Source organism: Macaca fascicularis, chromosome 6, assembly GCF_037993035.2.
Source record: "Macaca fascicularis isolate 582-1 chromosome 6, T2T-MFA8v1.1".
Taxonomy (NCBI): Eukaryota; Metazoa; Chordata; class Mammalia; order Primates; family Cercopithecidae; genus Macaca; species Macaca fascicularis.
In genome coordinates, this window is record NC_088380.1 from 70,158,405 (window position 1) to 70,185,606 (window position 27,202).

At 41.0% G+C, this 27,202-nt stretch overlaps 1 protein-coding gene across 5 annotated transcripts in view; it reads left to right on the forward strand.

Annotated features, from left to right (window-relative positions):
* The first annotated feature begins 10,915 nt into the window (after positions 1-10,915).
* Positions 10,916-27,202, forward strand: part of RGS7BP (regulator of G protein signaling 7 binding protein) — a 108,067-nt gene continuing 91,780 nt past the window's right edge. For 3 of the 5 annotated variants that reach the window (XM_065546308.2, XM_065546309.1, XM_065546310.1), the window contains exons 1-2: positions 10,916-11,689; positions 12,624-12,812. In XM_065546308.2, coding sequence (XP_065402380.1) covers positions 11,541-11,689; positions 12,624-12,812 — 338 coding nt within the window. In that variant the 5' untranslated portion in view covers positions 10,916-11,540. The remainder of the gene's footprint in view (positions 11,690-12,623; positions 12,813-27,202) is intronic. The other 2 variants (XM_005556997.5, XM_073993512.1) reach the window with 1 other exon arrangement.

Here is a 27,202-nt window from a genome sequence, read left to right on the forward strand (position 1 = left end):
AAATCATATTGAATACATTAAAAGGTTTCTGAATGCAAGAAAAAAACAGAGAAAATGCATGAAAAATATACATAGTGACTATCAACTGCATGATATGATTATAGCTGATGTCTGTTTTCTTCCTTATAGTTTTTCTTAATTTTCTAAGAGTTGAAGAATCATTTACAAAACAAGAGACACTAGGTTTACAGATTTGACCTGGATTTTATGTCAGCACCTGCTATAGTGTCTGCCATATATTTGATACTCATACACTTATTAAAACAACTTCATTTAGATGTAATTTACACATCATACAATTCATGCATTTAAAATGTACAATTCAGTGGTTTTTAGTATATTCACAGATATACTATATTCACAGTTGATTTTAGAACATATTCTTCACCTCATAAGGAAACCCTGTCCCCTTTGGCTATCACTCCCCTATCTCCCCATCTTCCCCAGCCCTAAGTAAACACTAATCTACTTTCTGTCTCTACAGATTTGCCTATTCTGGTCATTACATTTAAATAGAATTATATAATATGTGATATTTTGTGGCTGGCTTCTTTCACTTACCTTAATGTTTTCAACATTCATCCATGTTGTAGCATATATCAATATTTCATTCTTTTTTGTGGCTGAATTTTATTCCATTGTATGAATATACCACATATTATCTATTTATCATCAGACGATTTATGTTTGGGTCTTTTTTAGCTTTTGTATACTATGAACAATTCTGCATAAACATTTGTGTAAAAGTTAAAAATAAAAATATATAAAAATAAAAGCTTATTTTAAATCATTTCTTTCACTGATGTTGTCATAAAAGGAATTATATCTGTCATTTAAACCACGAAGTTAACATAGATTATTAGCCTGGTTGTTTAACTTCAGAAGTAGTAGTTGGAGCCCCAATGTATTAGTTAGATATAATATTATGATACAATAAAGTTATTTATTTCAATCAGGTTATTATTAGAGACCATATTTTAGAGATTAGTTTCAGTTATTCTGAAAAAACAAAAAAGATTGTGTAAATCTTTCAAGAAGGGTGAAGGAATTAAATTACTTTTGCCTGGAAGGAAAAAACCTGAAAGGTGACCTGGATATGAATCTGTAAGGATACAAGAGTTAACATAAAGAGGATAGTGGCCTCATTTTACCTATAGTCACATAACAAATCAGTAGAGGTTTTGGTGGACTCTGCATTGGCAGTTTTGAAAGAGCCAGGGTACTGCAGCTGCATTTGCTGCCAAACTGGAATTCAGACACACTTTACTTCTGCCAGACTACCAGAACAGAGACATCAGATAAGTCCTTCCAACTTCCACAGAAATGGAGATAGGACAGAATGAGCCAAAGAGAAGGGACTGGTATCCATCCTAATCTGATGCGAAAACTTCCATTTCTCAGCCCATTAGAAGAGCCCTCTTATCCCCCAATTCCCTTTGGGAGGAGAAACCCTAGATTCCCCACACCTTGGCATTATTCTCTCTCCAACCTAGTTCTCTCCCCGTTTCTATCAGGATAAAAGACTTACCTACACCATCGTTTTGAAAACCTAATTTATATTTTTAGTCATCTGTCTTACTTTAAGCCTGGCAACACATGTGCTATTTATTTCCCATATTCACTAAGAAAGCAGAATGAAATTGCTCCAAGGAGAAATTTGAAATATATATAAATAAGAATGTCCTGACTTGTTGGATGTTAGAACAGGTTATTGAGATGAATTGTAGAATGTTCTTTCAGAACCAACCTCAGAAAAAACGCAAACTCCCTATCAGAAGGCTCTGAATTTCCATCACCCTCTGATGCATCAGAATTTCAAAAATTAGATAGAAAACTCAAAGAGTTCTAATGCCTCAATCCCCAATGCCAACTGATGGTGTTATTTTGTAGCCCTTTGTTTGTTCAATTGATTATTTTATTAACATATCCTAAGGATGTAGACACTTTAGACCTAGATTTTATTATCAGTATTAAACTGAGACCAACAGCACTGAATTCCTGTTAGGGTCTTCTGGGAAAACTGTCCACAACTCCTCATTTACAAAAAAAAATCAGTAAACTTCCATTCGTTTGTACATTGGACCAGTTCTTTCTTCTCTCAGCTGACATTGTTTTTCTATGATTATGCCTTATTAAAGCAATGTCTATCTTTGCTTATCTACTGGTCCCTTCCTTCTTTTTTAAACATGTCCTTTTGCACACACCAATCAGAACCTGCCATTCTGTGGATATCACTCTGTCTCCTCGCCCTTGTACTTGTGATCTCCGCCTGCTTCTTCCACTTTGCATCCTCATTGCTCACTTCTAATTTGGGTTTAGCTTCTTTTATTATTATAAATACACAACTTTCCACAATGACCTCTTCTTGGCAAAAGATATTTTTCTAAATCTTCTTCTCCTTGATAGCTCTGGGGCAAATACAGCTCACTCCTTGAAAGTGACTCTGCCCTTTGCTTCTGGGTCACTGTATTCAGTGGATTCTTCCTGTCTTTCTCAGGCAGTCCCCTCTCCATCTCCACTGACTCATTATGACATTCCACCTCTCATCTGTTGAAACGCCTCAGGAATTAATCCTCACCCTCTGCCTTTTCTCCTCTCTGTACTACTCCTTCCTGGAAACACATTTATGCTCAAGACGTCATGGAACACTTTTTGTTTCTGACTTCACAATTTACATCTCCAGACCCAACCTGTCAGTTAGTCTAATATTTTCAGTTGTCCAATTCTGTCAGGGAAAGATCCATTTTTATAATTTCTCAGATTAGGAAATTCAAATTCATCTTTTACTCTTTTATCTCATCCCTATTCTGTCTATATTTCCTAATTGGTGCAATTTATAAACCTACTCTTTCAGAGGTGGACGGCATCCACTCAAGGCTACTGATGTGAGTAGGAGTTTGAGAGTCATAGTAGGTGGGAGGGTAGCATATGAGTGTGGGGAGTAGGGTGAGGGGGATGAATGGAAGCATTACCAAGTGTGATCCCATAGAGAGTCTCTGCTAAATCAAAATCAGTGAAAGCCTGTGAACAGGAACTAGAAGGCTGAGAGATAAGAACATAGCATTGAAATAAAAAAAATCAAGTTGGAACAAATTCAAAAGCTTAATGATGTTAAACTGGTCTTTCAACTGACCAGTATGTGGGGAAACAGGTACTTTTGTAAATAGTCAGCATTAATGTAATTTGATACAACCATATTGGAAAGAAATTTCAGAATATCTCTTAAAAATGTAAATGCACATACTCTATGACCCAGCAATTTCACTTCTTTATATATACCTATGAAATATTGTATATACTCTCACATGAAGAAAAGATAATGCTTAAGTATTTCATTGCAGTCTTAATAATATTAAAACATTGGCAATCTAAATTTCCCAACTGGGGAATGGTTTAGTAAGCTATGATACATCTATTATTCTAGAATATTATGCCGAAGTACAAGATTGAGGCAGATATCTATTAATATAGAAGCCTCTCCAAAGACTTAGTGTTAAGTAGAAAGAAACAATGTCCAGTGGCTGTGTGTCCGGCTCACACCTGTAATCCAGCACTTTGGGAGACTGAGGCAGGCAGATCGCTTGAGCTCAGGAGTTCGAGACCAGCTTGGGCAACATGGTGAAACCCCATCTCTACTAAAAATACAAAAAATTAGGTGGCAAGTACCATGGTCCCAGCTACTCAAAAGGCTGAGGTGGGAGAATCGCTTGAGGAGATGAAGGTTGTGGTGAGCCATGATCATGCCACTGCATTCCAGCCTGGGTGACAGAGTGAGACTCTGTCTCAAAGGAAAAAAAAAAAAAAAAAAAAAAAAAGCATATTGTAATATTGTAGAATGACATACAATGTACAATCTCTATAAAAAACAGACACATAAATAAACAATACCAAAACACTACATGTTTTTTCAGGAAGATATAAGTATACAATTATGTAACAGAAAATCTACACATAAAACCTTCCAGAAAGGTTATTTTGGGGGAGCCAGGAGAGTACTGAGGCTGGAATCGTGCTCAAAAAGGACTTTATCCTTATCTGCAATTCAGTTGTTTTAAAATAAGGAAAATATATATATGCAGTAATTGTGTGGTTATTAGAGAGAGAGAGGGAGAGAAAAAAATCACAAAGAGGACTCAGATAATGAAGCAAAGGTAGAAAATGGAAGGCCAGAAATGAGCCAGGGCACAGATGGGTCAAAGTTAAGGAACTGGTTCTGCAGACACATCCTGTCCACTGCAGTGTTCCTTCAACGTGTGTTTCAGCATACTTGGCAGGCCCAGAAGTGTCCTTAAAAGAACCAAGTTTTATTGGAAGAGTAACCACTGCAGACAGAGTTGGTGAGGCCAGCAGAAGCAAACAGGATAAGCAAAGCAGGGGCTGACTAGTGCCTGGATACAGTGTAGTACAGGTTAGATTTAGGCCAGAGCTGTGGTGGGCTAGAAAGAGGTCTAGTCAAACGGGTAAGAGGTCTCAGTAGAGTTCATAGACAAAGTCGGCTAGAGGGCTTGGCTAACGGGTATATGTCCTGGGTACATATCAGGTAGGAAGGACTCTATAGAGTAAGGGCTAAATGCAAATTTCAGGGACAAGTGTCAATGAGTTTTGTTATTTCCATGGGAAATTAAAATACTTGTTGCCTTTTACCTTAGATAGTTCAGATTTTTTTTTTCTAGTCAGTCCTGTGTTGAGGTAATGCTCTGACCCTAAAACACTCTGAAATTTCTCCCTGGTTCTGAATCTCCTCCCAGCTGTCACATTCCTCTTCCACTTGGATTATTATAATAGCTCAGTAGATCATTCACTGTCTCTTCATTCCAATGAATTCTATGTATCACTGCCAAATCAGTTTTCTTAAAACATCAACATGCCTCATTAGTTCACTTAAGAAATGGCAGTGGTCCTCTTTTGCCAATGGTCTATCCCAAACCAGCATCAGAATCAAACTCCTCTGTTTTACTCTAAAGGCTCTAAGTAATGTTAACCATGCCATTCTTAGTTACCATTAACTTCCACCCTGCCCATAACTTGCATCAACATTTTCTCAAAACACTGAAGTTCAGCCTCCAGGTTCACTTCTGCAAAGCTGTAGGAAGTCAATAGTAGACATGAGATAAGCCCCTTGGGTGTATCTATTCCCAATGCAGCCACAAATCATGGATATTATTGTCATCCAAAGAAAACTGTTAGGTTTTCTCTGCGGCTAATGTACTGTCCTTCTGCCTTTCCTAAACCAAAATCAGATCATTTGTCCTGCTTTTGTGACCCGCCCACAACACTTTCACAAAGGCCTCTCCTCTTTATCTTCAATTGAGGTCCGACTCTTGATGTCCTCCATTCTTTACTCCCTTCCTCCTGCTCTTAATCAATCATTGAAAAGCTGTCCCACACTCCTTCATCTATCCCAATCCTGCACACATATACATTAATACCTATTTCAGGTTCCATCTCTATCATGTAGCCTTTTCTAGTAACCTCAGCATACAGAGATTGATCCCATCTCTAAATTCCTGCAGTATTTATATGTAGCAGAAAGTAACACTATTACATATTTTAATGTTCTTAGTGGTTTCTTGTCTGTATATTTTATCTCCCAAGTGTAAGTGCCTTAAAAAGAAGACTTATATTTTTATTCTTATTATATCTTCTCTTGTCATTAATGTAGTATCTTGCTCATAGTAAACATTCAATAAGTATTAGATGGATTGATTTGATGTATCCTAAACTTTTTCACAATTATTCTTTACATATTATATTAATCAAGACTCTTTTGGTAGCAAGTGGTAGTAATCCAAATAAAACTGACTTAATTTGAAAGGAAATTTTTTGGTTCACCTACCTGAAATTGCAGGTATAGTTTGACTTAAGGCAGAGATGGATCTACAAACTCAAATAATATAATTAAGAGTCAATATCTCTCCATCTCTCCATTCTGATCCTCTGGGTTAGATCTCAGGCAGTCTGTTGACCATGAATGACAAAAATGGCCACCAGAAATTCCAGCTTTCATCTTACCAGTTTACCAACCCAATGGAAGGAAGAAAACCTAAATATTAGGTTGAAATATATAAAATTGCTATTAATGTAGGTCAAAATGGTTGAATAATGGCAATTTCATATCTTTCAACCTAATAGTTCCAGAAAAAGTCCCAATGCTAAAGTTCATTGGTCCAACTTGCATTTCATAACCATTATTAAACCAGTCATTGTGGCCACTGAGATGCAGTATTTGTATTGGTCAGTCCTGAATCATATGCCCACACACAGAGCCATGTGGACAAAAAGTGAGAGAGCACTGACTTCTCATAGGAAATTTAAGGTGCTATCATCAGAAAAGGGAGAATAAAAATTGAGCAAGCAAAACACGAGATGCCCATTATGCATACAAAAAACACTCCAAGGTTGAAATTTACTGTGAATTTAATGAAGCCTAAATTTCAGGGAACCTCACTTGCATAAGCTCCTTCTAAAGCAATGTATCTCATCTTGTATTTAAATTTTTGAGTTCTTTTCCTTAAAGAGGGGCTCCCAAATTGTATAAGCTTCAAGACCAACAAAATCTGGATCTGCCCCATAAGAATACTCAAAACTATTTGTGAAATTAATAAATAAATGTTCCCAACATACTGCACCCGCTTCTGCTTTTAGCAGAAAGAAACCATCTGTTAGATAGTTTATTCACTAAGTTCTTCACAATAACTTTATCTCTTATCTTTTGACACTAACAAAAATAACTTGATCATGTCTTTCAGATCTCCCTAGTTTCTGGAATTCAGAATCTTAATGTATTTTTCTCTGCCTCTATCACAGACCCACCCATATAAGCGCCCCACCTCCCCCTTTTTTTTTCCACTTCTCTGGACTTTATTCCCAGATGAAACCTGCCTCCTACTATCACCTCTCATGAGAGGCCAATCCATTATGAAGTGTTCATTTCTGGGTCCCACTATGGTTCCCTACAGAACCAATTTGAAGAAACTCAGCAATTGCTCCTATTCATTCTAAACTGATGTTCTCTGATATTCTTTAAATTTTCAAATCAAAATGAATTCTCAAAACTATCACAGAGAGAACACAAAATGTAAGGTATATCTTATATTGAAGTGAATCTAGGATGTGACTCTTGTCAAAGTCACATACCTATAGGGGACCACTGATCAAAGATGTGCCAAAATCAGGTCTGGGTAACCAAAAAATGTGCCTGTCGTTGAGATTTCCAACTACACTTTACCCTTCTACTTGGCAGTCAGACAGCCTCAGGAATGTAAATTCATGCAGTTTTGAATGTGGGGGAAGGTTAGGAAACTAAGCCTGCCTGCTGCTATTCTGATTACAGCATTTGTCGCTGGCTGGGAGAGACAGCTCTGAGATTGATGCTATTTTTCTCCCTTCTCAGGAAAATGGCTTGGGCTGTGTATCAGGGAAGGCCAAGGGGCACCTACGAATGAAATTTCTGCTTAATCCCTCAGCAGGTTCCCAAGTCAGTAGTCCTTCAGATGTGGCATTGCATTTGACCTATTTATTCCATCCCCCGCCCCTGCCCCCCAGCTCCTGCCAGAAATATGGCATAGAAACAGGGCAGTGCAATTATATTGCCTTTTTTTCTTTTAATTTGTTGAAATTGTCTCTAGGCAGAAGAAGGGAGGTGGGGGTTAGAAACCAGATGGTTGTAACTGGAGTAGAAACCTACTACTGAGTAGCTTTGAGATGCTCAAATCTGGTAGAAGTGGCTATTTCCTCACAGGAAAAGGGGATGAAGCAACAGAGCCATGGAAAAAGATTTCCAGCAGACTGATCTCCAGTGTCCCATCCTCTCCAACCCATGTGCACACACATGTAAAAGGTAGCCCATTTTCCCTTGGTTCTCCAAAGCACCACCAACAATGGGTTATAGCAGACTTTTCCTGAAAGTTGGGTGGAGGGTTCAGGGGTAAGCTAGTGACAGTGAAAGGGGTTTATAACACAGGACTTAAACCATCTACAAATGAATATCATCCATCCTTCTTTAAAGCCCCTCAGTCTCTCTGTTATCTTCCTCCTCTTCATCCCAAGCATCCTCACCCCTCACAAAACCCCAGGCACCTGATGCATTTCTCTACTTCTCTCTTTAAACACATGAAGTAGAAAGAAAATTGGGGCTGGGCACAGAGCCTCATGCCTGTAATCCCAGCATTTTGGGAGGCTGAAGCAGGCAGATTACCTAGGTCAGGAGTTTGAGACCAGCCTGGCCAACATTGTGAAACACTGTCTCTACTAAAAATACAAAAGTTAACTGGGCATGGTGCACATGCCTGTGGTCCACTCAGCTCAGATCTGGTAATTCACTAGAATGACACAGCACTCAGGAAAGAGCTTTTCTTACTATTACCAGACTATTCTAAAGAATACAACTTAGGAGCAGCCAACTCAGGCATGACTGTGGAACTACTCAGAAGTCTCCACTCCAGCCTGGGAAACAGAGTGAGACTCCATAGAATGAACAAATGAGCAAAATAATGAAAGAAAGAGAGAGAGAAGGAAGAGAGAGAGGGGAAGGAAGGAAGGAAGGAAGGAAGGAAGGAAGGAAGGAAGGAAGGAAGGAAGGAAGGAAGGAAGGAAGGAAGGAAGGAAAAGAAGGGGAGGGGAGGGGAGGTAATTGAGACTGCAGGAAAGAGAAAGGGTCAGGGAGCTGACTAAGCATTAACCTGTTATCTTTTTATATTTGGGGAGATTCGGCCAGCAGAAGAGTCCTCTCAGTCTCTGGGCCATCTAAACACCTGGAGGATAGCAGCACACCAAGGTCCGGGCATAAGGGCTGATGCCTCCTTCCTCTGATCTTTGATAGGGAAAACTGACTCTCAAGCTTGTGTGAAGTTCTGGTCAGGCACAGTGGCTCACACCTGTAATCCCAGCGCTTTGGCAGGTGAAGTTATGTGGATCACTTGAGCTCAAGAGTTCAAGACCAGCCTGGGCAACATGGCAAAACTCTGTCTTTACAAAATATTAGCTGGGTGTGGTGGCATGTGCCTGTAGTCTCAACTACCTGTGAGGCCAAAGTGGGAGGATCACCTGAGCCCAGGAAGTTGAGGCTGCAGTGAGCTCTGATGGTGCCACTAAATTCCAACCTTGGTGATGGAGCGAGACCCTGACTCAGAAAAAAAAATAATAATAATAATGCAGTCAAATATCCACTCAGTTATCCACCTGTTAGGTTTTTCTTTTCCTTCCCATCCAATTACATGATATCTTTTCCAACAGCACTTCTCCAACTCTCTGACTCCAATTAGGTGGCCTACAATTCATTTCTGGCACTAACTACCCAGAGTTAACATCAGATTTACAGGTTTAACGGCTCAGTCCCACGAGACCGCCCTCATCTCAGAGGCCAGTCACAAGTATGGGATCCACAGGTTACCAACTCTTCTGTCCATGTTGGCTACAAATTTAGGCGTTCCTACAACCTCCTTCTCAGATTTGGTAATTCACTAGAATGACTCACAGTGCTCAGGAAAGAGCTTTACTTACTAAAGGATACAACTCAGGAGCAGCCAACTGGAAGAGAAACATAGAGCAAGGTATGGGAAAGGGACATGGAACTTCCATGCTCCTTCCTGTTGTACCACCCTTCCAGCACCTAGATATCTTCCACAACCCAGAAGCTCCCCAGACTCTATTGTTGTTTAGGGGTTTTACAGAGGTTTCTTTGTGTAGGCATGATTGATTAAGTAATTGGCCATTGGTGATGAACTCAGTCACTAGGTCCTCTTCTTTCCCCTGAGATTGGGGGTGAGGTTGAAAGTTGCAAGCATCTAATCAAGGCTTGGTCTTTCTGGTGACAAGATGCCTTATAATAACTCAGGCAATTTCCAAGCATTTTAGGAATTCTGCACCAGGAACTGGGGACAAAGACCAAATAACTCTCTTATTATAGTACCCCATTATGTTTACTTGTCTTGTTAAAAAAAATGTAGAGTCACCCTCCTTAGGATATTAAGCTTCCTGGCTATTTCTGGCTTTCTCTTTCTATGTACTCTCCATATCCCTTTAACAGACTGACCAGGAACTTCTGATCTGTTCTCATTAGGATTACTAATACATAACTAGCTTTCCTGTGGCAGACCCCTTTCTCTCTCTCTCCAAACAAATCATTCAAGAGAACAAGCATCCCTAGAGCCTTAGAGTTGAATGCCTACAACACTAGCTCTTCCTCCCAGAAGAACCTTAGGAAGATGCCAGTGGGAAGGGTGAACTTAAATGGCTGAGGGCCTCACCCCCACTCCTTTTCACACAGGCATCATCCCCACTTTTCTAGGCCACTTCTGTTGGCCTCTGGGTTACTGAGAAGAAGGTCATTTTGAGTGTCCAGGGAGATCTCTTGGCTCTTATTTGTTCAAGTCTCCGGAAGGGAACTCTAGGAGCCGGGTCCTGAAACCCTGGCATGCAAGACTAAGAACTTTACTAGCTGAAATGGGATGGGGATGAGGCCCAATCTGAGCGAATGCCTCTGTGCATTCTGCCTCACTGGCTCCTCCTTCCCCCTCCATGAACAAAGACAAAATAAAAACAAAACAACTCAGGGAAACAAAGCTTTCCTTTTAGGTTATCAAGAGGTCTTCCGTTTGGAGCAAAACCGCACCCCCCTCCTGTGGCCCCAGTCTCAGTCTCAGATGGTGAGGGCCTCAAGCCCATACTGGCTTATTTGAAATCCATGTTTAGGTCCCAGCATGTGGCATGTGCTCCACTCTGATGACACTTTTCGTTTCTAATAATAGAGCAGATGAAGTAATATTGCAATTGATGTTCCCGGGGATTTGATTGGGTAAGTGCATAAAGTGTGGAGGGGGAAGGGGGTTGCATGGACAGATCACATTAGTATTCCCGTCCTATCAATGTGCGGGCCCGCGAACAACGTCAGCCGGACCGATTCTCTGCGTCTGCCAGTCCCGCCACAGATTCATCTGGGATCTTCAAACAGACGAGCCCTTAGAGACGAGGGATCAAGGCAGCCGATTAGAACCAATTGCTTGCTTTGGGGACAGCCAGTCCTTCCAGGCCTGGCGACAGTGGAGGGAGGGGAAAGACAACCGAGTGCCGCTGCGGGAAGACACTGAAGCAAGAGCGACACCCCTTTCCGCCCCCCACCTTGCAGCGCAGGCTTTGAAAGCTGCTCCCCCACCTGAATGGAAACTCGGAACCGCCGGGCGGCGCGTTCCTTCTCGCCCAGCCTTGCAATCCATGCCGAGAGGAAGGCAGTGCGAGCCCGCGCCAGCGCCCAGCTCCCGGGACAGGGTCGGCAATGCTGCTGAGCAGAACTTGATCGCGCCCCTTCCTCGCTGCTAGTGGAAGCGATGCTGCACGGCACAGCCAGCGCTTCCTCGGCTCTCCTTCAAGCTGAAGGTTACCGACCCGTGCAGCCAGCCCCAGCACTGTGAGCTGCGCGCCTCAGGTCCAGGCTCCGGCTGCTCGGCGGCGGCGCCCAGGGCAACAACCGGGCCGCCCGCGCCGGGGCGCACTGCACCAGCGGCTTCGGCTTGGTGGATGTGTATGCATGAGTTCTGCACCGAATGGGCGCAAAAAGCGCCCCAGCCGGTCCACCCGCTCCTCGATCTTCCAGATCAGCAAGCCCCCGCTGCAGAGCGGAGATTGGGAGCGCAGGGGCAGCGGCTCCGAGAGCGCCCACAAAACCCAACGAGCCCTGGACGACTGCAAGATGGTGGGTGAAAACTGCGCCTCTTTTTTTTTTTTTTAATTGAGAGGGGGTGGGGGGAGTCATGTATGTTAATCATTTGCCTGAGTGCCAGCCACTCCCCCACCCTCAGCGCCTCAATGCCGATCACGTGGCACACGCACTATTTTTAAATCTGCAGTCCCCCAAATTCAGGGTGACACCCCGGTCGTAATGGCCCTGCAGAGAGAAGTGTCACAGCAAGGGTCTTTTGGATCAGCGACTGTAGGTTGTGCCTCTACCCCCTCGAAGAATGGTGGATGCGAAAGACACAGTGAACTGGCTCGCTCACCGGGGAGGGAGAGATGAGGAGGTGGGGATGCTGCTTTCTGGGGAGAGAGTAGCAAACAAACCCAAATACAGCGCACGGGGCGCTACCGAGGGGTCGAAGGTTCCAGCGCAGAGGCTGTAGCTGGTCTTCCAGTCAGGCCGTCAGGCCGAGAGGTTCAGTGGCCCAGCAAGAGGTGAACGGTTTGCCTATTACACCCTACCTGTGGCCTCCCCCGCCCCTCCCGCCATGCAACTTAAAAGCCATGTCCTAGCAGTAGCAGAGGGGAGCGTCTACGTAGGACTCCCCAGCGTCATTCTCTGTCGGCCTGGGAGTGGCATGGTAGCCCTCCAAATATGCTTTCTTGCTCTTCAGAAACTGAGTCTGAAAGGGAGAGGGGAAGTAGGTCTGGAATTAGAGCTTCCATGGCCAGGCTTGCCTATGAAAATAAACACTTGCCTTGGACAAAGAGACTTGCCATTTTGGTGCTTCTGCTTTAAACCATTCCTAGGTTCTTTAGCTGGAGATCTGGGGAGCCGACTGAGGGGTCAGTGAAGGCCCCTGTTTATGTACTCCAAAATAGGAAACTTTCTGATGAGAAATGTTTGGTTAAAAAAACAAAACAAAACAAAACAAAACTCACTTCTTTTCCAGCTTGTCCAAGAGTTCAACACACAAGTGGCCCTGTACCGAGAGCTGGTCATTTCTATTGGGGATGTCTCGGTCAGCTGCCCCTCACTCCGGGCGGAAATGCACAAGACAAGAACCAAAGGCTGTGAAATGGCCCGTCAGGCACACCAAAAATTGGCTGCCATCTCAGGGTAGGAGACTCGGCATTATTTGGTAATTCTTATACATGATGCATGGATGCTGACAGAATTTTATGGTAGCCAAGGCCTCAGAGATGATCTCCACATATTTGAGATTTTAATCTTGAGATCGAAATTCTCTTAGAGAGCTATACACAAACTATAGGCCAAACCACAATTTGAAGGCTATGTCATTCTTGTATATATGTATATATATTTAGAAGATTTGGATCAAGTGATTTTTTTAAAACTTAATTTTCAATACTCTGGCCACATACTGGAATTTGGAGCATAAGATTTGGGGTGGATGGTTGGGCATCAAATTGAAGTTAAATCATCATGCCTCAAAATTATTTTGTCATCTGCTGCTGAACAAAAGGCCTGTGCTATAGAGAAAAATCTTTCCCAAATCCCAGATTTACTAAACTATTTATACCATGAGATAAATTCCTATGATACCGCCTAAAATAAAATCCCTAAAATAAGGTCTTAGATATAAATTACTCTTCACTGTGGTGATCTGAAGGGGTAAGTTTTAGCATAAGAACAGTTTTTAAAGATTGGGGACATTCACAATCTCAGTAAAACTAAGATGACTTTGTCCCCCAAATTTTTATTTATTTTCATCAGATTTATGTTTTTTCAAGCCTGTATTAGGAGATAATTCGGTATGTGAAAACTTCTGTCTTTGGATCCTACCTACTCCTTCTTTCATCTCTTAATATTGGGAAAAAAGTTAGCCATGGATTTTGTTAACAGTTTCTATTTTCAAGATAAGTACTTAGAGCAAGGAAACACAGGAATCCTTATACAAATGCATTGATACATTAAGTGTTTGGTTCAAACTGGATATAGCATTTATCTGTTTATCTATGTGAGTATATCTTTATCACAGCAGGAGTTCAAATTGGTCAGACTCACCTGATAATGTTACAAATTGATCACTTGTAGGAATTATATCTAATTTACTTATTTGAAAGAATCACTGTTTGCCATCTTTAATTCCAATAATATATATAGTGACTAATACTAGTTTATAAAGACTGGAAAGCCATATATTGCCTCTCTTAATAATTAGTTCACATTTGACCACAGGCATTTTATATCATGAAAAATGATATGCTGTACTCATCTCCTTGAAGAAAGGGATAAACAAAATATGCTATAACCCTATCTTATTTAGTAAAAATATTGAGAAGCCTTATCCTTTTCTGTTTTAACTCTTACACTATTCTTAACGAGAAGTAAATCTGGGTAATGGAAGGGAATTAAGTGGTTCGGGAGTTTGGGGAAGAAATGCAGCTGTGATCAGTCCCAGACAAGGAGAGAGAGAGAAAAAAAATCAGAAATGTGAAGGAGCACTGTTAAATTTAAAGGCACAGATAAACAATAATTCCAAAGGAAAAGCAGATTTAGGACAGGAAATTTTCTCTCAGGGCTAAGGAGTAGCAACTCTGTAAACTTTGTGTCCTAGATTACAGGATTGGATTGCATTTAGGATCCCTTTGAATTGGAACTCAAAATGAGAACATGTTCTAATCAGAGAAGGTGGGCTGGAGGAATGAACAAGGAGTTCGATTCAGTCTATTTTGCTACACACACGAAATTCAGAGTTTTCTAAAGGTTCAGGAAAGAAGAGGTCCGAAACTATTGGCTAAAAGTTGAGTTTGGAGGATTTCAGATGGATTTTTTTTTCTTTCAGAGGTATTCTAGTTATGTTACCCCAGCTGGTCTTAAACTCCTGCACTCAATCCTCCTGCCTTAGCCTCCAGAGTAGCTGGGACTACAAGAATGCACCATGGCACCTGGCATGAGGTGGATTTTATTTACTCTGGTGTTTTTAGCTCTTTGCTACTTGCTTGCATGTTATCTGAGTGTTGATGTTAATGGGTGCAGTTTTATAAGAATTCATGGTAAAATAAGGTTCTTAGAGCCTTGCCAAAGGAAAACCAACTCCATAAAATATTCTAGGATAGAATTTGACACATTTCCCCCCTTACAATAATAATTAAATGCAATTTGACGTTCGTTATAAAAGATGACAGCAATATAATTGAAGGAAATCCCTTTAGTTCCTCACCATCTGGGCTCCATTAATGAAGGATGTGATTCCCTTTGGCGGAATTCCGTTTCTGATATCACTTGTTATGTGGGTTCTTGTTTCAAGCTTGATGTGAAGGCTGGTAGGGAGGCTGTAGGAGTCACTTTAAAGTTTGAAGCAGGGATGAGAAAAGCAAAGGTTTTTGGTGAAATTTAGAGAGAAGAACTGGATTTCTTGAGCGCCCGCTATTTGTCATCACAACCCAGCTATTCCCTTTCAGCTGAGGGAGGGATTATTATTCTTATTCTACAAATAGGTCTAGAGAGATTGAGGAACTTGCTCAAAGTCACACAGTTAAGAAGTGACACAGCTCTGATTCTGCCCCATGTTTGCATGCTTCTGATATTCATGCTTTTTCCTCTATATAATGCTGCCATTCAAAAAGGTGCTATGTATAAAGGATACACGATAAAATATAAATGAATCTTAAAAAGAGTATGCTAACTGAAAAAGCCAGTCACAAAATACCACATATCATGTGATTCCATTCATGTGAAATGCCCAGGAAAAGCAAATCTATAGAGACAGAAAGTAGATTAGTGGTTACCTAGAACTGGAGGCGAGAGCAGGTAGAGACTACAGATGTGCTCAAGGAATCTTTTTGGGATGATGGAAATGTTCCAGAATTGGACTATGGTGATGGTTGTACAATACCGTATATTTACTAAAAGTCATTGAATTGTAACTAATAACGAGTGAATTTTATGGCATACAAAGTATACCCCAATAATTGTTTTTTAGAAAGGTATTATCATCATCACCATCATTAACACTTGTTGTTTTTTATTTTGTCAACTTTATTATTTTCTACATACGTAGCTTTTAATGAAGGGGTATGAGCTATAGGGTGGAGGAAAAGTAACACTTGGCTCCCCACGCATTCCTCAAGACACCTGCCTCATGGCTATTGTTTAAGCACCAATGCTTTGCTCTGTGTAGGAATACAAGTGCGGGAAAGGCAGGACTTGAAGGAGTAAGTGAATTTATTCATTTTCTACCAATACAGACCCCCACTTCCTGGTCTGCCAGCTGGCTTTGGGGCCACAGGAGGTAGACAGGATTGAAGGTGGACAGGGTAAAAAGAAGATGAGGCAAGATAGAGAAGAAGAGGAAAAACAAGGAGTTAGCATTAAACAAGCCACTAATGCTATATACCTTTCATCCCTGACCAACTGAAACCCTCAAGGAACGGTGGAGCTCACAGCAGAAGAAAACTCAGACTACGTTTTTTCTAACTGGCCCTGTATAAGAAGGCCATCTTCACAAATACAATCAACACAGTTTCTCAAATTGTGTTTAGATCAGCAGAGTTCAGACACAGCCTTTTCTTTCAAAGGCATCAGATATCTGCATTCTTGACAGAATTAGCCAGGTGAATACAAAGTCTCCTCTGACTGTCTTGATTTACTAAAGTTATGGTATCCTTACAACTCTGACCCTCTCCCAGACATTAAAGCTAAGAGGGGCCTTAAAGATCACTTGCAAGAATGGGCCTCAAACTTTTTTAGCAGCAAATCCTCCCTTCAATCTAAATGTAGAAAGCCACATTTATAAAGACAGTCATAGTGGCATTACTCTGCACTGCTTGGGGTGTGTGTGTGTGTCCATGTGCATATCAGGAGTAGGCCAGGTCCTGCCTTTTGGACTTCCTACCCAAAGTGACTTCTAGACACTTCATAGAATCCCTAGGGCTCCATGGCACTTTATATTTGAGAAGTCTAAGATTCAGAGGATTTAAGTGACTTTTGAGGCAACTTGACAAAGAATACGTGAAGACTTTGAAGTCAGGCAGACTTGGACTGAGTATCATCTTTTATGACCTTGATGGAATGCTTAACTCTCTGAGCCACAATTCCTTCATCTGTAAACTAGTGTCATGCCCGCTCGTGGGGTACTTGAGAGAGTTAACTGAGCTAGGTATGTGAAGCAGGGACCACATGTCCAGCCTGTCAATGGCACTGCCAGTCAGAGGCTGCTCTAAGACTGGGACCTGGATCTCCTGCTCCCTGGTCTAGTACCTGTTGCATCAACCACACCTGAGAATGAGGAGAGATGAGCATAGCATACAAGGTACGAGTGGCCCCAGGAGCCAACATCCTTCAGCACACCTCGGGAGTTACTGCTATGGCTGGGGCACTGGTGGTCAGGATTCTCTTTGTGCTGCTGTACTTCTGCGGTGTCTGTGTTGGACTGAATCTTTCTCACACTGCTGCTTTTGATTAATGGTTCTCAAGAGAATCTAAATGTAGAAGGATTTACTCCAGATCTTAAGTTTAAGTATGACAATATGAGAGACAGTAGAGTGTGATGGGAAAGAGCACTGATTCTAAGTCAGATTAGACAAGGCTTTACCACTTGCTAAGGACATGTGTGAATTTGTATGCAGATTGATTCACAGAGTGGTTAGTGGTAGTCTGGTACCATGGTTAAGTACATAGACTTTGGGGCCAGACTCGCAGTCTGGCTGTGCTGCTAGTCACACGTAGTATGAAGTCAGGCAAAGATATTGTCTCTCCCTCTCTGCTTCAGTTTCCTCAACAGCAAAATGCAGTTAATGAATAATGGGACCAGAGTATGTGGCATTGCGAGGATCAAGTAGTTAGGAGACTGCAAGTATATAGTAAATGCTATTAAGTGCAAGTTAGTGGTAATATAATAAGACATTTAAAATTTCAGATTGTCGAGATACATTTATATCAAAAGTGTTAATCCATCAAATATTTTCCAAATGAATACTTTGGCTGGAGTAAATCTTTGCTTACCTTGGTTTCTTATATTATATTCTGAGACATTTTCTAGGCTGAAGTTTCCCAGATGGCTATCAAAAAGCCTGTTCTGGGATACCATAACAATTATATGGAGATGTTAAGATTCAAAAGTAGTTAAGTTTAGAAATTTTTTATATAAATCGGCCTAGATTCTTCATATATCAAATAATATTTACAAAATCTTTTGGCCTAGTTCTGGTATAGGCTATATGACATTGGACAAGTCTGTTAAATTCCCTGCCTGCCAAAATGAGAGTGTTACATTGAATGACTTCTGAATCTCCTGGCTTGCTCATCTCATTATTCTATGTTAATTCATAGAGAATCACATGGACCTTGTTTACAGAACTGAGCTATGGAAAAATAAATATCATGCAAGAAGTTTGATGATTGAATTCCAGAAATAATTTGTTGAGATCCAAACATAGAACATTCACAAGAAGAATCTTAATTTCCTATTTCAGGTTTTTCCCTCCAGCAATGATTTTCCTGACCAACCAGACCTATGTTTCTCTCCTTTTCTCCTTCTCTTTCCTCATGTTCTTTCCTTCTCTTCCTTCTCCTCCTCCTGCCTTTTCTTGGGGGGTTGGGGTGGGCCGTTTTGGTTTCGATTTGCGTTTAATTTTTTGCCATGATTTTTTCAGTCCCACTTATAGTTGGTTTCTTGTTCCTACCCTTGTTCTGTTTGTTAGGAAGTTAGGAGGTGAGAGAGTGAGATAAGGGAGAATAAAGTATTGCAGCTTAGCAATAGTCCTTTCAACACTGGCTGAGCCAGCAGCAATGATGTGTGGTGACAGAGTATGGAAGAAGAGCTTGGTGACCATGGAAGCAGTTCTCAGCCTTCTTTGATCCACATGGTGGAGGAGGCCTTATGTGGGCAGTGACAGCCTCTGCCGTTAGTAAAAGGGACCTGTGGTTGGCAGGCATGCCAGGCCACCCACTCTGTCTTTTCTTTTCTCTTCCTATTAAAGGTGTTTTGCTTTAAAATGTTTAGCTCTCACTGGTCAAATAGTGAAAGGCAAGTTTCGTCTATACCAAAAGAATATACTACCCATAAAGATAATGATGGAAGAACAATTCAGTATTAGTTTGCTAAGGCTGCCGTGACAAAGTACCACAAACGGAGTGCCTTAAATAAAAGAAATTTATTGTCTCACAGTTCTGGAGGCTGGAAGTCTAAGGTCAAGGTGTCAGCAGGGTTGGTTCCCTCTGAGGGCCATGAGGAAGGATCTGCTCCATGCTTCCCCGCTAGCTTCTGGTGGTTTGCTGACCATCTTTCACTTTATTCAGTTTGGTGAAGTATCTCTGCCTTTAGCTTCACATGGCCTTTTCCTCGTGTGTGCATCCATGTTCAAATTTCCCTTTTTCACAAGGACACCAGTCATATTGAATTAGGGGCCAATTCTACTCCAGTATGCCCTCATCCTAGCTTCATTATTTACACCTGCAATGACCCTATTTTCAAAAAAAAAAAAAAGGTCACATTCTGAGATACTAGGGGGTTAGGACTTCAATATATGAATTTGGTTGGGGGAAAGGGAGCATAATTTAACCCATGACAAATTTCCTTGAGCTATCTGCAGCTAAATACACACTTTGGGTTGTTTTGCCCCAACTAGAGGTGGGATTTTGCCTGGGACTTTCTATATACTCTCTCTGTACTTTCATACAAAGCCATCCTAGGACCCAATATTTAATCATCTGCAAGATCGTAACTCATATAAGGGTAGAGTGTGTGAATATAGAATAGAATGTTTTCTGTATGAAATGGAGTTGTTCACAAAGATACTGAGTCTCTAATACAGTTAGAACTTTTAATCACATTATAAAGATAAACCAAAACCAGCTACAAGAGGCAATACTGGGGAGAGCTGATGAAGCAACTGACAATCCACACCCACACAGGGGGTATTCACTTTCCCTGGTGTGCATGAGAGAATTGAGCAGGTGGTGGACCCTCAATGATGCTAATACTGTTGCTTAAGGACCATAAGCATACTCCGGAGCAAGTGACAAGGTTCTGACTCACACCAGATTAAAGAAGAGGGCTATTATTAGCAACTCAGCTAAATGTGATATGGCATCTAGACAAGTGTTCCCCCATTGCCTATTGAAGTTTAGCCGTTTTATGTTTTGAACAGATTTAATGACTTTCACCTTGTTAGAGTCTTCTTAATAGATGTTCCAATTAGAGAGAAAATTAAATCTAAAACTAACTTTGGAAAAATTCACTGTCACTTTATTATGTGTACTCTAAAGTGCAAGAGAGCAAGACTGTTTCACTCATCTTTGCACCCTGAGTGGTAAGCTCAGTGATGATATAGTTGTCTTCTCTATTCATTAAGTTTACTTGGTATTTTAAAATTTATTCTTAACAGAAGCCGGGTCTTGATACAGACTTTAGTAAGAATTGAGAGATTACATTCGTTTATATCTTATTACATTTAACTATTTTTTTAATATAATTCTAAAACCAATATGTTGGTTTTTAAATAACAGAGGACTCGAAGAGCATACCTAAGAGCCATTTCTGAGGCGTAGGTGTTCATTATTATGACAAATCAGCGGGCATTGTGTATCTTAGAATTACTCATAAAGTAATTATATTTAATTTATGTTATTTGATAAAATATTACCATAACATCTCTCTGCTTAGTGGACACTTTATATTGAATAGTTAATTAATCAGTTACCATTGAGATCACCTTTTTGAACTGTTGTTTAAAATTCTAGGCCCTGAGAGTTTAGCTGTGTCTTATCCCAAAAAGACACCTATAGAAAGCACAGCTCCAGAACAGTATTTAAACTGCCTGTTTATTTCCTTTGCTTTATAAAACATGACTTTAGAAAAGGTAAAACTTTATGAAAAACATTTAATTACTTGCCTATATGCGTACATACACACACACACACACAAACATATATATATACACACATACACACATATACATATATAATACACACACACAGAGTAAACTTATTTGTGAGATTGATTCTGGTTAGGATAAAGTATCTGAGCCTTTAAATAGAACTAATTTAGCGAATAATAATAATTAGTATTATTATTTATTTTTAGAGATGGGGTCTCACTCTGTTGCCTAGGCTGATCTTGAACTCCTAGGCTCAAGCAATCCTTGTGCATCAGCCTCCTGAGTAGCTGGGACTACAGGCATGCACCATGAGACACAGCTAATTTTTTAAAAACTTGTTACAGAGACTGGGGTCTTGCTATGTTGCCAAAGCTTTTCCTGAACTTCTGGCCTCAAGCAACACTCCCAGCTCAGCCTCCCAAACTGCCAGGATTATAAGCGTGACTCACCACTCTTGACCTAAATATATGTTTTCAACCTAATAGAAGACTCTAGATACAATCAGGTTAACAAAAGTCAAGTTAACATTTGCAGCTGCAGATATATAGAAAACTGATAAACTACACCAATCTAAGTTTGAGCACAAGGGGAAATATATACTAACCCGGAAGAAGCCAAAGCCCTCATGTATTCTTCAGTTACTGAGAATATCTTGAAGTGCCCCCACCCTTATCCCATAAGGTACCAAGTCCTGTAGTGTTTTATCTTTTTCAGTGTCTATTGTGTGCCTTCTTTTTTTTCCCCATTTCTGTGGCCACCTCTTAGTTCACAAATGTATCCCCTCTGGCCATCAGCTGTTGTAGTACCTCCCAATTGGTCCCCTTGAGTTCAATCTCTCACCTCTTCTCTTCAATTTATTCAGTAGATCCAGGCTAATCCTCCTCCTAAAATGCTTCTCTGATCTTGTCACTTCTTTGCTTTAAAACTTCTAAAGATTTCCTATTGCCTAAAGCAGTGTTTCTTCAAATTTGAAACTAGATTTCCTGTATCAGAATCACGTGGGTGGGATGTCCTCAGACCTGAAGAACCGAAACCTCTGGGGAGGTAAGGATAGGAAATCCAAATTTTTAACAAGCACCACTGCATCTCCCAGAAGATTGTTGAACATGCAACATATGAGGCCTATCTGCCTAGAACAGCGATTCTCAACGTGGGCTGCACATGGGAATCACCTGGGAAGCTTTAAAAATTTGCTCATGCTTTAGTGCCATCCCTAGAGTTTCTGATTTAATTGGCCTGTGATGCTGCCTGGGCATTGGGGTATTTTTAAAAGCTTCCCAAGTGTGCATCTGTATCAAAAAAGATTATACTTGGCTATATTTAACAGAAAATTCAAAGTAGCAATTACTAAAGACACCAGGGTTTATCCTTGCCCAGAAAAAAAAAAAAAAAAAAAAAAAAAAAAAGTCCTAGGTTGGGCAATTCGGAACTGGTACAGTGGCTCCATGAAACCAGATGGTTCTGCGCCCATTCTTTGTTTATGGTTTCTGTCCTCAACCTTGCTTTATGAGGCAAGATGAGCACAGGAGTTCACCCATCCGTCCATGTTCCAGCACAGAAGGAGGAAGGAAAGAGGAAGGGCAAAAGGCCACCATGTCCAGATGGGTCAGCACTCCTTAATCAGTTTCAAACAAAACTTCCAGAACGGTACCATATGGTCACACCTAATTGCAAGCAAGAATGGGGAATACAGTCTTTTTTCATTGCCACCTTAAATAAAAAGGATTTCATTACTAAGGAAAACGGAAAGAATGGGTATTGGGAAACAACTAACGACCTCTGTCACAGTACCCAACCTATATTCCTGGATGTTTTACCACTTCACTTCTAAACATTCCACTTCCTCAAACTGGTCTAGTTTTTACTCCTTAAGTGTGTGTAACAGAGTGACCCTATTCCATTCATCTACATATATAGTTTCTATATGTAAATCCGTACTCGTTAGCCAGTAAAAGAAAAACTTCACTCCCCTGCATGTCAAGGTCTTACCTGCACTCTCATTATAGTCTGCCATGCTCCTCACACTGAAAAGCAGAACAGGGGAAAGGGTCCGGAAAGGGTTGAAAAAAAGATTTTGCTGCTTTTAAGTGAACTCATGGAAAAGATATGAAGTTTAGAAACCACTGGGAGGGCAGGAAGTTAGGTGAGTTGGCTTTGAAAGGACTTAAGTATAATTTTCACAAGACAGGATGTGAAATGGGGTAGAGCCTGCAAGGAGTATAGGTAGTGACACTCAAGAAATCAATTTTTTAAAAAATCTACATGAGATTGAGACCCTTTTAAAAAAATTTTTAAACCTCCGTAAATAAATCAAAGAAAAAAATTTCATCAAGGAGTTAAAATCTGATAAACTGTTACGAATAAAAGGTGGGAAGCAGCTAGAAAACTCAAGGAAGCAGGAAGGGTTTTCTGGAGATGGGGATAAACTACAAGATGATCTATGGTCAAGATCATAATGAGCTCATTAAGGGAAATTGGACTTGGAACTCATTATCCCATATAAACAATGTTATACATAGTACTTAGGTCATAAACAGTATTTAACCCATAATTTCCTAAATTACAACCCTTTTCATCATATATAACTGTATTTTCTATGGGAAAATAGATTCATGCCCAACTCCAGCAGTCATCTTTCTTTCTGGGAACCTATTCATAGTGCTTTTCTAGGTGTGGTAGATACAACAGCTTTTAACAAAATAAAGTCCTTGTATTTATGGTGTGTGTGGTGGTGGCAGCGGGGGTGGGGGCGGTGATTGAGAAGAAACAAACAAAAGAGAGCATTTCAGATAGTGATACATGCAGTGAGGAAAAGAAAACAAGATGATATTGTTAAGGAATGATATATGCAGTGTGGGTAGTTATCTTCTGATAGGTGGTCAAAAAGGCGCCTCTGAGAAGGTAACATTCGAACTGAATATCTGACTTTGAGAAGGGACCAGTCCTACGATAATTGTAGAGAAAAGCATTTGAGGCAGCAGCCAACAGCAAGGTAAATGTCCTTGAAGACTGCATTATCGGTTTGGAATTATCTTCAGCTGCCAGTAACATAGGCCAGACATCAGTGACTTAAACATATAAAGGTGGCTTTTTCTCACATAATTAAATACCTAAAGGGGTAGGGATCGCCAACATTGGTTCATGATTGAAGAACATCATGACTGAGATTTCTGTAGTTCTCTGGGGCTTTTCCTCAAGGTCCCAAGATTGATGTTGCAGCTTCAGAAATTGTATCCATGTTCCAGGCAAGTAGAAAGGGCAGAGAGCACAGACATAAGCCGATTAAATGTGGCCCTTCTTAAAAGAGTTTCTCAGAAGCCTCACACAGCAACTTCCTGAATGTCCCAGCAGCCAGTGCGGTGTCATGTAATTTCCCTGACTGCAAGTTTCATGATCTGATTTGCATACATCTCTCTCCATACCAGCTGTCTGCTGAGAACACAAATTTCCTAATCTATAAGCCAAAGTCATGCTTCCTGAGGCCTAGGGCAGGATCTCTAGCAAGACTGGGGAGACGGGAAGAGTATGGAGCTTGGATGTGAGGAGTGAGGAAAAGGGATGCTGGAGTGGGAGAAAGAAGTAAAGGTAGATCGACCAGCATTAACCTCTCCTTCCTGCTCATTTTCCTCTTAGTTCATTTGTTTCTTTCATTAAACACTGAACACGTATTATGGGCCAGACATTGTGAGAGCCTCCAGAAGCATAAAGATGAATCAACATGGCCCTTGCCCCTGAGGAGCTTATCACCCAGCCTCTGTATAGAGATAGACATTAAACAAATCATTGCAGAACAATGGAATCAACTCTGCAATAGAAGTAGGCAGAGGATACAGTAGAGGAAGAGTAATCAGCTCTGCCTGACTGGGTGTAGCCAGGGAAAACAACTTCATAAAGGGAATGATGTCACTTGGGCTGAACTTTGAAGAGCAAATAGCAATGTCCTCTCTCTTTTAGTTATACAGTCATAGGCCTCTGCCATAGGTAAGCCTCAGGAGACACTAATTGTCTCTTTTGAACCATGGGGAAACAGAACTAGGAGTTTAAATGTGCTAAGATCCTACTATGTGCTGTTCCCTTTGCACATGTAATTCATGATTAAATCATATTCATGATGAAATGAATATGATTCATCTGAAATAACGTTTACCTACAACCCGGGAGGATACTGTTTTTAAAGGCTGGTATGTTGACTGGGAAGCACAATTTACTTGCAAATAACAGAGACCAACCTGTTCACAGATTGGCCTCATCATAGAGCCAGCTGTGTATTTGGGTGGGAGCTGAGATTATTTTACCAACTCAAGAATGTCAGGACTGAGATCCTCATGATTCTTTTGCCTTTTCCCTATGGTTCCAACATGTTGGTCCTGTCCAGAGCAAATAGATTCCAGAGCTGTCTCTGGATTTTAGGTGAAGCTCACTTGGAAACTTTCTAGAGAACTCAAAATGTTAGGTATTTTTTAAATCTCCATTTTATAGTGAACTGGGGTTCTGAAAAGTTGAGATATTTGGTCAAGATGTTTGGTGGAGCTGGAGTTTGAACACTGGTCTCTCTGGTGCCAGAATCTTTATTCTTGCCACCATATTGTGCTGTTTCCTGACAGACCCTTCTTTCTTGGACTGGCCACAGGATTGCTTTCCTTCTTTTCTACTGCCACAAACTATTATTTCCACTCAGAGCCTCTCTTCCCCCGGACACACTTCAGAACAAGGATCTCTTCAGCCAGCACACAGCCAATTTGAGGGTTTTTAAGATTTCCTCAGCTACTAAGAGGAGGAAAACAGGCAGGAAGGAAAAAAATAACAAAACTATGGCCTTACTGAAGCCGCCACTGGAATGTAAATGGATCTTGGCTCTGCATTCTTGAGGCCTCAGCACTTTTCTCTGGACCCCTAATTTTTCAGTCTTTCTTTTCCTATACCACATTTACTCACATTGCTTCATTTGGGGGCACCTTCTTTCCTGGTTGTTTGACTATGCAAGTCCTAGACATGACCCTATGGGATCAGACTCTGACCCAGGTCTGGGTGGGCTGAATTCTGGGTGTTTCAAGAATTGACCTACTTTTTCCCAGGGGAGGACATGTTAGCAGGGGCAGGACTCCCCATCACAAGAATGGCATTGGCCACCAGCTCCACTCCAGGACATCAATGAGCACGGGGGGTGAGGGTGGGGAATGGTAGGAAGTGCTGGAAGGGTTTGAAGGAGAGACAGCCTCCCCCTGGAGTGACAGGGACACTCCTAAGAAAGTAACACTGAGGCTGGGAGAAAAGATGGGAAGAAATCATAGGAAATGAGATCCGGAAGAGATTATCAGACGAATCTCAAAAACACTACTTCTTAAAATACTGAAATCCCTTGTCAATAAATCCACAAGAGCTCCTGTTCTCCCACAAATGGCGTTAAAATCATCACGGTAATTACCTAAATTGCCTCCCTCATGAGATTTCTAGTTTCCAGCCAAAATGACTGATTGTTGGGGCTTCAGGCTCTGAGTTTTAGACTCTTTTATTCCCTTAGTGGGTCTCATTTTGAAGTGTTCCATTTTGGCATGGAATTCTTATTTCCAGTCTTGCCATCCACTCACTAAGCTGAGGAAATCTGGGAACTTGATGGGGTTTTTAAAATTCTTTTTTATTTATTTTTTGAGACAGAGTCTTGCTCTCTCACCCAATCTGGAGTGCAGCGCCACGGCCTTGGCTCACTGCAACCTCTGTCTCCCGGGTTCAAGGATTCTCCTGCCTCAGCCTCCCGAGTAGCTGGGACTACATGCATGAGCCACCACGCTCGGCTAATTTTTGTATTCTTAGTAGAGATGGGGTTCCACCATGTTGGCCAGGCTGGTCTCAAATTCCTGTCCTTGGGTGATCTGCCCACCTCGGCCTCCCAAAGTGCTGGGATTACAGGCGTGAGCCACTACACCTGGCCTTTTGTCTCTTTTACATATTGTCAGTAAACAGACATTTTCTGAGTTTTCATCTTTTATATCATATTCCTATTTTTTCATTACCATGAACAGTCCTATTTATCTTAGAATTAAAGAATAAATCATTTTCCCTTATCCTCACCAAAATATTGCTGAGGTAGGAAAAATTTAGGTAGCAATACAAATTTATTGCTAAAATGGTCCCTGATATATAATAAGCACTTAATGTTTCTTGAATCGTGCATCAGAGACATTTTGGGTTTGTGTAATTTTTTTTCTAATAAATGATTCTACTCCATTCTGTCCTATCCTGCTGTAACAAAATGTGGGTGGGAGGAAATGGATACATTTCCAAAGAGTAAACAGTAACTGGAAAGCAAGTCAAAGACCAATCACCTTCAGACTCTTGTTCCTGTTCTTACAAGCACTTTATTAACTTTTACAAAAATCTATTTGGTGTTGTAATAATACTTACCTGGGTCCTGCTCAAAACTAGTGGCCAGTGTAGAAAGACCTTCCCTGAGAGGACTACAACAGATTCTCTGTGCTCAAGTGAGCTAGGTGAGGCCAATATAAATGGTCAGAATCTTTTTGTGACCATAATTTGGTAATGTCCAGTTCCAATGAATACAGCTGTCCTCTGCCTGGAAGAGAGAAATACTCACCCTACTGAAGGCTGAATGGAAGGTCTCTCCCCAGCTGGGTCGTTTTCCTTGACCACAGCAGATGGCCAAAGGCCCCAGTTGTCATCATTTTGA